Source organism: Polyergus mexicanus, unplaced genomic scaffold (genome assembly GCF_030449975.1).
Source record: "Polyergus mexicanus isolate NDT 795.1 unplaced genomic scaffold, iyPolMexi1.0 SCAF_18, whole genome shotgun sequence".
Classification (NCBI taxonomy): Eukaryota; Metazoa; Arthropoda; class Insecta; order Hymenoptera; family Formicidae; genus Polyergus; species Polyergus mexicanus.
The window spans coordinates 3,533,555-3,545,386 of record NW_027223338.1 but is presented as its reverse complement, the minus strand read 5'-3'; the positions used below and the strand labels follow the sequence as shown (position 1 = coordinate 3,545,386).

Genomic DNA, 11,832 nt, shown 5'->3' with positions numbered 1-11,832 from the left:
ATCGCGCCGCGTCTTCTTTCCACGACTGCTCCTCTAATCGCTTGACTCGAGCGGAGACGAACGAGTAATAAAGATAGATTATAGAGGAAAATAATAAAAATAGATTTGAGAGGAAAATAAAAAAAAAATAACGCGATAAGAGGAACTCGAGCGCCCGCTAGATAACGCGAATCCCGGATACTCGGCGAACGTTTATCGTCGTCGGAAGGGATACGTTTCTCTAATCGCTCGTCGAGTGTCCTTCTTAGAGGACAAATGAATAATAAAAATAGAAATAACGAAAAAGTAAAACCGCGAGAGAAACTCGAGCGTCCGCTAGATAACGCGCGTTCCGAACGCTCGACCGGCGTTCGCTCGTCGTCGAAAGGAGCGCGTTTCTCTAATCGAGGTGGATCGCGACTCACCCTCGAACGAATTGTCGACGCATTTCCCCCTCCCCCACCCGCGTCAAATTCGTCGACGATAAAAATAGGCGTTTCGCGGAACGCGCGAATCAATTGCGTCTGGCGTCTCTCGATAGTTTCCCGCGTCTTTCCCCGCTCCGCGCGATGACTAACGCGAGGACAGCTCTTCTCGTTCTAGCGACGACACTCGTCGCCGCGACGGTCGCTGTGCCCTTCGATTCGGAGAAGATCGAGGCGCTCCGTTTCCTGCGCGCGTACGGTTTTCTGAAGGACGGCGGGGAATTGCTGTCGTCCGATAACGCGACGTCTCTGGGTCGCGCGCTATCGCTGTTTCAGGAATACTATCAATTGTCGGGAAACGGTGCGTTAGACGCCGTTACGCTTCGCTTTATGCGCAAACCGCGATGCGGTCTCGCAGACATTCCCGATCGCGCGTATAGCCCGATCGCGCGAAAATGGCCGAAAACGCGTCTCACGTGGAATTTTTAGGTGGCTAGCGAGGAAATCTCGCGAACGGTCGAAGCGGCGTTCGCGTTATGGGCTGCGAATTCGTCGCTAACCTTCGCGCCCGACCCGCTACGCCCCGATATACTGATATTGTATCGAACGGGCGCGCACACTTACGCGAATCGCCGGAACGTCGGCGTTTGCCCGGCGACCTTCGACGGTTCGGGGGGAGCCCTAGCTCACGCGTTCTTTCCCTCTGGAGCAACCGACTTTACGTCGGAGATATACATCACGATTCGGAACCGTGGCACATGTATTTAAACAAGAATCCTCCCGACACGCATCACCTGCTGCAAACGCTAACGCACGAGATCGGTCACGCGTTGGGTCTACAGCACAGCATGCGCAATGACTCTATAATGTTCCCGTATATACCTGACATCGAGAATCAATTTCCGGTTAAGCTGAGCATAGAGGACATTCTCGCTATACAGAATCTGTACGGATCTCACGACGATGGAAACTATCCGACGGCGACTCCAGCGACCGACGCAGCGCGCGCGGATCTCTGTGCGTTGCGGCGTGTGGACGCCGCGCTGATAATGAATTACCGATTGTACATAGCTAATCGCCGCAATGTGTGGTCGGTCGACGCGACCGAGAGACGCTACGATAGACCCATGACGCTCATGGATTACGCGACGTTTCTTCCGGCGAATTTTACGCGCCTATCCGCTGCGTATCGAAGACCCTCGGGCGATCTCATGCTATTTACGGACGATTCGATCTACCTCGCTGAATATCCTAGCCTTAAGCTAAAATCGGGTTGGCCGGGATATCTCCACGATATCGGACTTCCCCGAAACGTTAAGATCAACGCAGCGATAAATACGCACACGGGACGAACCTACGCTATCTACGACGATGATAAGGTCGCGGAGATCGACGAGTGTCACATGATAGTCGTTAGACACGCTCCGTTAAAAGATATATTTCCCGGAATTCCGTCCGCGATAACGTCGGCCTTCCGATACATCGACAGTAATCTATATTTCTTCGCTAAACGTCAGTTCTATGCCTTCAACGAATTCACGAATATCGTAACCTCGGCGGGTCCTTTCGATCTACGCGCGCTCGGCATCGAGTGTCCTACGAACGGACTGCTAAGGCAATTGCGCGATCTCCTCAGTCGTGTCTATCGCCTCGGCGACGCGACCGAGAGAAAGAAGATCGACGAAGAGAAAGACTAGAGAAACCATGCCGTCATTTTTTAAAAATAGAACATATGAGAGGAAACGCGAAAGGGGAAGAAGCAATCTCTACGCGAGTATATAAAGACCGTCCATCCGTTAAGCGCTTCATTATTGACGGAGAACGCCGAAGCCAACGCGCGAGAAAGAACAAACGAGAAAGAACGAGCGACGATGTACGCGACAATGGGGGGCAACCGCAGCAGCAACACTCGTTCGACGATCGATCGAGGCTAACCGAGCGAGACCGCGAAGATAGCGCGGCATACGCTAAAAAAGCTAAAAAGGACAATGGGTAAGACTATCAAACGTTTATTCGAACTAATAATTCACTAGCGCCGTTTCTCTCATCGCTCGCGTCTACCATATTTTCAGACGAGATCGCGATCGGACGCCGAAACGCGACGCGGACGTTTTGATCGCGCGACTGTTCAGAATCTTAGGAAGACGCTATCCATTGACCAAAACCGCGTACAAACATCTGGAAGTCAGCGTTAACGTCAGCCGACCCTCTTTCGTGGAAATCGTCCTCAGAGATTGCCACGGCAAGGAGATCTCTCTAACGTCGGATACGTGGAAGGAACTGCTCGATCTACGATCCGCGCTTCTGTCGCACTTTTGCTCCGACGAGCGCGACGAGGCGCGCCCTCCGGCGTCGATATACATCGGACAATTGACGCTACAATTCGGCAAACTCAACAATCTCTGAATACTCCGTCTCGAAACGCCCAAGGTTCGTTTGGCCGTATCGAAGAGTACCGTCGTAACTATATTAAATCTGGAACTTTGCGTCAACCGCATCGTTGCATCTTTAAGCGGTTTAACCGCGCGCGTGGACAACAAGCTGACTCGTTTCCTCGACGTCGCGGCAGGCGCTCGCGATACGACGCTTATTCCCGCGATGATACGCGAGAGCGATAACTTCGACCGCAACGATCTGATCGATTGCGAGCTGCAGGCTCTGCTCTTCGGAGAACCGTGATACGCTTATACGATCTCGTGGATAACCGCGTACTCGTATTATCGCGTTATTAATATATAAAATATTGTATTATTAATATATTAAAAATATTGTAAAAGGAAACAATAAAAACGCTCCTCCTCTCGCTAGAACGACGATGTCTCTTTATTCCACGACCTTTCGAAGATCCGCCGTTTCGCTCGAGCGATAAGTGCGCTCGTATCGCCGCTAACGCGCGCCGCGAAAAGAGGAGAGCTACGAGGAACGCTCCTTTCTCCGTTCGAGCGCCCTCCGACGATCCTCCGTCCCCCTCGACGCCGGATACTCGGCGTCCGCTCGCGCGCTAGAACGGCGCGCGTCCTTAAAGAATCGCGATAGCGGATCGCGCGCTAGAAGCGGCGCGCGTCCCTGAAAAACGAGTCGCGTCAAGGTCGAGTCGGGGAGGAACCGCGACCCTCCGAGCGCCATCTCGACGCCGGATACCCGGCGTCCGTTCGCGGATCGCGCGCTAGAAGCGGTGCGTGTCCTTAAAGAATCGCGATAGCGGATCGCGCGCTAGAAGCGGCGCGCGTCCCTAAAAAACGAGTCGCGTCAAGGTCGACTCGGGGAGGAACCGCGACCCCCCGATTGAACCGAGCGTCATCTCCCGGGCGATCTCGTCGACTCGTACCCGCTGCGCCCCCGACCCCCCTCTCCTCTCGCCCTGCTTTCCTCCCCCCGGCCGCGTTTCCCGTCTCGCCCTACGTACTCCCCCCAATTCTCCCCTCGGCCCCCACAACTCCTCTCTGATATCTCTCTATCTCTTTCTAGGCATATCTCTATCCTTTTCTCTCTCACGGACTTCTCTCTCGTACTCATGGAACTATGTGGGCTCGAAAGCAACCTAATTATCCTACTTAACGGCAAGGCTGTTCGACCCTCTGGGATGGCTTTCCCCAACTACTGTATTAGCAAAAATCCTCATCCAATCGATTTGGTTGCTGAGGATAGATTGGGACTCCCCTCTGCCGGAGAACGATGTGCGGCGATGGCTGCAAATAAAGGCGGAACTCTCATTGCTAGAGACTCTCCGCATTCCTCGTTGGCTGGGAGGAGGAGATCACGATTGCTGCCTAGAAGTACATGGATTTGCGGACGCCTCAACTCGTGCATATGCCGCGGTCGCCTACTGAGAACAGAAAGAAACGGCAGAATCAAGGTAAGACTGGTAGCAGCGAAGACCAAAGTGGCCCCGTTGAAGCAAATCTCCCTGCCGCGGCTGGAGCTAGCAGCTACTGGTCCGACTCGTAGCACACATCCGGCCCATTATCGGAGCGGCGAAGAACCCGGTTCATCTGTGGTCGGATTCTACCGTGACGCTCGGATGGATTCGCAAACACCCGACTTCTTGGGGGATGTACGTGGCCAACCGAGTGAGCGAGATCCAGACGACCCTTTGGGACGCTGTATGGCATCACATTCCCGGCCGTGACAATCCGGCCGATTGCGCCTCCCGTGGAGTCTCGCCGAAAGAGCTATTAAACCACCCCCTCTGGTGGCAAGGACCTGTTTGGCTCCAGTCCGAAGTCGGGCCGTGGGCTCCCTTAAACGAGGCTGATGTCGCCGGCGAGCTCCCGGAGCGGCGGACCGCAACTCACCGCGCAGCTGTTAGAAGCGAGGTCGACGAGCCGGAAATGCTTCTGCGATACTTCACGCTGCACCGACTGCTGCGAATCACTGCCTGGTGCCGCCGATGGCTTCGAGTACGCTGTGCTGACAACCAGACTATTGCAGCCGCCCTAATATTGAGAGCGGATGAGATTGATGAGGCCCGCCTAGCTTGGATCTAAGCTGTTCAACCTAAACATTTCAAAGAGGAATTAACTGCCATCGAGAAGGACAGACCGCTGCCGAAACGCTGCACACTCAAGAAATTAAGCCCGTTCCGAGATGAAACAGGAATTCTTCGGGTTGGAGGCCGACTCAGAAACGCGCGCTTGGCGCTCGATACCACCCACCCAATAATACTTCCGGGCGCGTCATGGCTCGCCCAGCTCATCGTAGACGCTCACCATCGGAGGACTCTGCACGGCGGAACGCAACTGACCCTTTGTTCCATCCGTCAAGAATATTGAATTCCTCGCGGACACACCCTAGTCAAGAGCCGCATCCACCGTTGCATCACTTGCTTGCGATGGCGGGCGACAACTTCGCAACCCCCAATGGGAGACCTCCCGACTCCAAGAGTAACGCCGAGTCGTCCGTTTGAGAGAACAGGGGTCGACTACGCCGGCCCGGTGTGACTACGCACGAGCAAGGGTCGCGGTCACAAAAATTCCAAAGCATTCATTACTGTCTTCATGTGCTTAAGTTCTAGAGCCGTCCACTTAGATGTCGCGTCGGACTACTCCTCTGATGCCTTCTTAGCAGCGTTGCATAGGTTTGTCGCACGAGGATTGTGCCGTACTCTGTACAGCGACTGCGGCACGAATTTCGTCGGCGCCGACTCGCAACTCCGAGCTCATTTTCCGCTGCCAGACGGGATGGAAAACACATTGCAGCTAACGTCGCCAGCGAAAGAATCCAGTGGCAGTTCAATCCCCCCGCCGCACCAAACTTCGGTGGGATATGGGAAGCTGTAAAATCAATGAAACACCATCTCCGCCGCGTGATAGGCAACACCACACTAACGTACAAGGAGATGGCCACGCTGCTTACCCAGATAGAGGCATGCCTTAACTCCCGTCCGCTCCAGGCTTTGTCCGATGATTCGGAGGATTTCGACGCGTTGACTCCTGGGCATTTTTTAGTGGGATCGGCAATCAACGCCGTACCCGCGCCGTCCCTTAGCGAGGAAACGACGACGCGCCTTTCCCGGTGGCAGCTCCTGCAACAAATGAAAGACCACTTCTGGCACCGATGGGCCCGAGAATATCTCCACACCCTGGCCTCACGATCGAAATGGTTCAAGGGCGATGAGGAGGTCCGAATAGGCCGTCTCTGCCTCCTTCGTAACGAAACAACACCGCCCACTAAATGGCCTCTCGCCAGGGTCACGAAGTTGCACCCAGGGACAGATGGTAACGTCCGCGTCGTTGATATACGCACGGCAACCTCGAGTTTCACGCGGCCTGTGAATAAACTCGTCCTCCTTCCCGTTAGCGCCGCGCCTGACCACCCAGTTTAGCCTAAAATTAAGTATAAATTAAAATTAAGTATATCCGCTTTGATTATATGTTTATCAATCACCATCAAATGTTTACGCGAAATTAAATAAGTGCGTGTAGCTGTAAGCTCTTTCCTAGGAATTCTTATCCATCTTCCGTCTGCGATACCTCACGGCAGATCATCCCAGCGGCTAGCGGCGCTACCGGAGCAGGACCCTCCTCTCTTCCGCTTGGATGCCTAAGACTGCAGACGGGATGGTGGTCACGGCACTACACCCACAGCCACTGGAGCCACTTGTTCACCGCCCTCAGGGAGCGTAAACGGCAACGCATTTTCTTAAAATTCGCGTTTGGATCCTCCTATGAGACTATCGCGCCGGGCGCACAGCTGATCGTATGAAGAAAGCAAGCAGTAAACAGTGCCGAATTACACAGCGCCGCATTCCAGTCTGCGCACGTCACACACAACCACGTTCGCGGCACGTGACTCAATACTGCTGGACCGACCGCTAGAACGTAGCGAACGCGATCGTTCGCAATGAGTTCGAAATCGAGAAAACGGCACCAACAATTTCGTAGACCGCATTCTACGAGGCGAGCGGAATGTTCAAAATTGAACCATAGAAATCAAGAGCTCTCTAAATTAAATACAAAATTGCCGCTCGATCGCGGAGGCGCGCTATCAGCCCAGCGCCGCAGCAAATCACAGCGCGCGACGTAAGCTACGCTCCGCTAATCACATTCGAAGCGCTCCGTCTCGATCAAAATCGATGCGAGCCCAGCGCGATCACTCGAGAGGAGAAAAATAATAACAAGGAACAAAAATTGTCATGCTGTCAGTTTAACGGACAATCCGACCTTTTGATCAAAAACACGTCCAAAAAGCTTCTAGAATATTCCACTCTCACAAGCGTATAAAAGCTCCTCCCGAGATACCGAGCTCTCTCGACTTGCGACTCTCGGAGAACGAAAGTAGTGCTTTACACACCGAAGTTCTTATAAATTCGAAAATAGCTCGTTTTCATCTTGCACCGTCGCTCGCGGTGCGCTTAATTGGATAATATCGAAGAATTACGGACCGCTCCGTTGCTCGCGGATCGCGTTATTCGTAATATCACTATCAAGGTCCGCATTGTAAATATTGTAAATAAGTTGATTGTATATCTTAAGAAAATAGACACTCCAAGTGGAACTCATTTATTTGTCTAAAAACGAACTCCTGCTTAATCAATTATCAGTTTTCTTCGCGCACACTCGTAGATTTTAAATAGCACAATTCAACACAACTCGCAGAATTCGATTATCTATCAGCGTTCGTAAATTACAGAAGTTTGAAATTTTTTATTCCTAACGTCTGTTTCCTAACTTGTCTGTGCTGCGAAATCTAGCAATCTGAGGAAATTTTGTCATTTGGAAAAGTTGTTGTGCTGCTCTAGCATAGTTTGGCACAATCAAAAAAAATTCAAAAATGTCAAATTTTTGATTCACGCCCATCCCTTTTTCATGAATTTTTATCAGTCCTTAAGTTTTTTGAGATTTTTATCTCTCTTGCTTTTACTTTATATTTAAAATAGTAAAAGGGCACAACTTGCAGAAATTCTATATTTGCATTGCAGTATGATTTATACATGTTTCTTTTATCTATCTTTGTGAATTTTTTTAGCGAAACGGAATAAGATATTGAAATTTTTCCAACGGCACAACACGGCACAAATTGGTACCAATTTAGGAAAAAAACTTGAGCTTAATCGCGAAAAAGTGCGGTGCCAGTGAGCATTTGGTTTTTGTTATTATCTTTAATGTTGTTTGAGTTATCGAGTTTTTTTTTGCGGCACAAATTAGCACAAACATAGCACAATGCAGCACAATTGAGAAAAATATAAAATTCAAAAAATGCGGGGCCAACTTCACACACCTGCGAGTCTCACGAGCGAGCTTCGGAAGTCTTTCATGTAGCTATCTCGCTTGCTCCTCATTCGTTCTCCCTCTCTCTCTCTCTCTTTCTCTTTCTCCGCTTGTCCTTTATTGTATTCTTTCATTCCCATTATTATATTTTTTTATTTATTCGATTTTTATTCTTTCTATTCTTGTTTTTCTACATGATAATAAATTAATTTATTCATTTTTATTTTATAAAGCATAAATAAGATATTGTATATTTTATAAATAAAAAAAGTATTATGTATGTCTGTGTGTGTATTTTTGTATGTACATGTGTTGTATTTAACTAGTGAAACGTAATTATGTATTGTATTAGTGAAACGTAATTATGTATTGTATTAACTATAGTAAAATAAAAAATGAAAATAATTTGTATTGTATATTTTATTTATGCTGTATAAAATAAAAATTAATAAATTTATTTATTTACGTATAGAGAGATAAGAATAAAATAGAATAATAAATGTTCAACAAATACAAAAATATAATAATGATAATGAAAGAATAATAAATGAACAGAGAGAGAGAGAGAGAGAGAGAGAGAGAGAGAGAGAGAGAGAGAGAGAGAGGAAGAGAGAGAGAGAGAGAGAGCGAGTAAGAAGCGCGAGCGAACGCGTAAGTGAATATGCGAGGAACATGAGCATAAGCTAATACGTAATACATAATGAGCGATTAGAAAGAGACAGAGCGTATAATCGAGAGAGAAAAGATACTGCAATAATTTAGTGTCCTTGTTAGCTCAACAGATATCAGCTTCATCTATCACGCTACCCGGCAACTAATCTATTGCTCTGTTTTACTCCTCGCATCGATTCCGCACGCACACATATATGGTACACTAAATCAGTTCATATACTAATCTTTTTACACAGACTTCCAAGCTCATTTCTATTGGTTTACTATAATCCTTTTATGTTATCCTGAATGCAGGCGCTATATCTTTTGCACGAACAAAGTGCAGAATTTTTATATTAAATAATAGCGTTTTTCATTAGGTAGAACTGAGTGCGCACTGAGAACTCGTAGAGTGCGGCACGGTACTGCCCGAATGTACCGCTAGTGCAAGTTTCTTGCACGCCCACTGAAACACTCTCGGCTTGGTGAGTGCATATTAGCGCATTTTTTCGGCTTCCTACCTTAAAACAGAAATTTACTCCAAAATAGAAGATTTATGTTCAATAATATTAAAAATAAACACCACTGAATTAGAATTGACACTTCAAAATGATGAAGAGGAATTATGCGAAAAATTATTGAGTAAGTATATATTCTACCGATTCTGTCGATCTCATAACCTAACTAAACTGAAAAAAGTTTGTTATAAAGACTGCTTTTCTTTTAACACATGCAACATACGTGATACATATTGTTGTGCCTCTAGCCGCTAAGGAAGAGGTCTTTCGGGATTTGTACGTCCAAAGGATTAGGATCCACGCTCGAAATAAGACACTCCCGGACGTTAGGTATAATTTAGTATATTTTGCAAGATTTAATATACTTTGCTTATTCGCGATTATAATAGTCGGGCGCGATACGTACGGTACTTCGATAATATTATTGAGCGAGCGAGTAGCCTGCGAGTAGCCCCCGCCGGTGCATCTCGCGCTTATTATATATCTTAATTAATTAGGTCGTTGATTGGGGAGGAGTGTGGTGTCCCTGACCGGAGCATGTCTCGTGCTCCGCTTGTCAGTCTGTCTCGTCAGCTGCTTATTCAGCTTCCGAGAACTTGACCGTGACTTCCTTCTCTTTAGTCACGTATCTTACTTTTATTTTATTAATATCCTTTTATTACTTTGCTCTTTCTTAATTATCTTTCCTTGATCTCTTTTCTAATTTTAATGCTTTGCTTTACTCAGCTCTTTCTTACACTTTTCTGTGTCACTTTATTGTTTTATTCTTTAATATATTAAGAAATTGGTCGGGTTACGACAATAATTACATTTGTAATTTCCTGTCAGTTGCTCTTTGCAAGCTTTATATTTTTATATAATTCTCATGACCAAATCTCAAATACGAGTTCGCGTGTCGCATAGCGGTAAACAAACGAACTAGCGGTTGAATACTATTGTTTGTAAAGTTTTTGGAATGTTGCGAACAGTAACATTTCTCATGAAATATTAAATAAATAATAATTTTGGATATATGAAAATGTGCGCATCAAATTCAATTATTAATATTAAACGAAATTAATGTTAACAATTAATTGTACATGTATATGTCCTCTGGAAATCCAAAAGACATCCAATATAATAGACAGGGCAAATATATCCTACAGACATCCAGGGGTTATGACCACTGGACATTTATAGGACATTAATACTTATTATAATACTTAAGATTTCTAAATTATATTAAATAGCCGACACAACTAAAAATAATTATGTATGCATATTAAATTTTTATAAATATATTTATAATAATATCTTAAAATATCCTACAAATGTCCTGAACCGTCCTGGGCATATTCAGGATGATCCTGAGGATGTTTTGTGCTGTCTGGGTAGTTACTGCTATTATCTTTTACATATAGATTTGCATCTTTATAGCTGTATATTTAATTATCTTTTGCTTCTTTATATAGTTTTACATAGTTTTACGAATATATATATATGAACATGTATGTATATACCCAGTCAGCCAGGTCTGTTCTAACAGATATTGCCAAGTGCTTGCTACAAATTATTGTCAGCAAAAAGGCTACAAATTTGGTACAAGAGTTGTTATTACCGATTAAGCTGGCAGATTGCCGGCAAGAATCAAGCAAAGCTTGCTAACATAACTACACAGCAAATTGGCGGCAGAAACCGAGCAAAGCTTGCTGACATGACTGACATCAGATTGTCGGCAAAAACTGAGCAGGATCTAGAGTGCGCAATTTGATGGCAAATTGGCAGCAAAAACCGAACAAAATCTGCAGCTTATTACAAAGTATTATAAAATAGTTCAGTCGCTTATCGCTATGCGGCGCGTTATTCATTATCTATACCCGTATTCAAATTCTTGTCATGAGTGTATATAAAGCCTACAAAATACTATAATAATATTATAATATATATATTTCTATCAGTTCAATGTTTGACACAATTCTTATACAGGAAATCCAGATATTGAATTGATTTTTTGCAAATTGGACAGATAATTGTTCGATTTTCACTTATTCAAACAATTTCTGTCCAAAAAGATCTTTAATTTTATAAATTAAGTTATTTGAATTTACCTATATGTTTTAACATATTAATATATGGTTTTATATAATGTCTAATTATCTAATGGTCATTTTATGACCAAAACTTATCATCATTTTGTTACTTAGGGTTAAGGCTTTAAATCTATTTAAATATATACTTTTATATGAATGGCCAAAAGCTGCAGAATTTGTTCGGTTTTTGCTGACAATCTGCTATCAGATTGTCTTGCGCAGATCTTGCTCGATTTTTGCCATCAATTTGACATCAAATCATGTCAAGCTTTGCTCGGTTTTTGCCGTCAATTTGCTGTCAGGTTATGTCAACAAGCTTTGTCACCAAAACAAAAGCTTAATGCGGACACAGATGGCACTGGATTTGTTACCAAGTTTTGAGCGAATTTGATGCCAATTTGGCAACAATTTGTTATCAAATTGCTTACTGGGTATGTATACATATAACACATAATAGAGTATATTTTTATTTAAATTAATA

General features: G+C 45.7%; 4 protein-coding genes across 4 annotated transcripts in view; 3 read left to right on the top strand and 1 right to left on the bottom strand.

Annotated features, from left to right (window-relative positions):
• Nucleotides 1-548: 548 nt before the first annotated feature.
• On the top strand, nucleotides 549-893 carry LOC138941338 (neutrophil collagenase-like). The gene has a single exon (XM_070310897.1). It carries the CDS (start codon nucleotides 549-551, stop codon nucleotides 891-893), a length of 345 nt encoding a protein of 114 aa, XP_070166998.1.
• A 269-nt stretch (nucleotides 894-1,162) lies between these two features.
• On the top strand, nucleotides 1,163-2,101 carry LOC138941337 (matrix metalloproteinase-18-like). The gene has a single exon (XM_070310896.1). It carries the CDS (start codon nucleotides 1,163-1,165, stop codon nucleotides 2,099-2,101), a length of 939 nt encoding a protein of 312 aa, XP_070166997.1.
• A 3,641-nt stretch (nucleotides 2,102-5,742) lies between these two features.
• On the top strand, nucleotides 5,743-6,228 carry LOC138941336 (uncharacterized). The gene has a single exon (XM_070310895.1). The coding sequence runs from the start codon at nucleotides 5,743-5,745 to the stop codon at nucleotides 6,226-6,228; it is 486 nt and encodes a 161-aa protein (XP_070166996.1).
• A 4,558-nt stretch (nucleotides 6,229-10,786) lies between these two features.
• LOC138941177 (uncharacterized) overlaps nucleotides 10,787-11,832 on the bottom strand; it is a 40,982-nt gene continuing 39,936 nt past the window's right edge. The window contains exon 3 of the mRNA XM_070310591.1: nucleotides 10,787-10,849. Within this exon, the coding sequence (XP_070166692.1) occupies nucleotides 10,825-10,849 (25 nt within the window). The 3' untranslated portion in view covers nucleotides 10,787-10,824. The remainder of the gene's footprint in view (nucleotides 10,850-11,832) is intronic.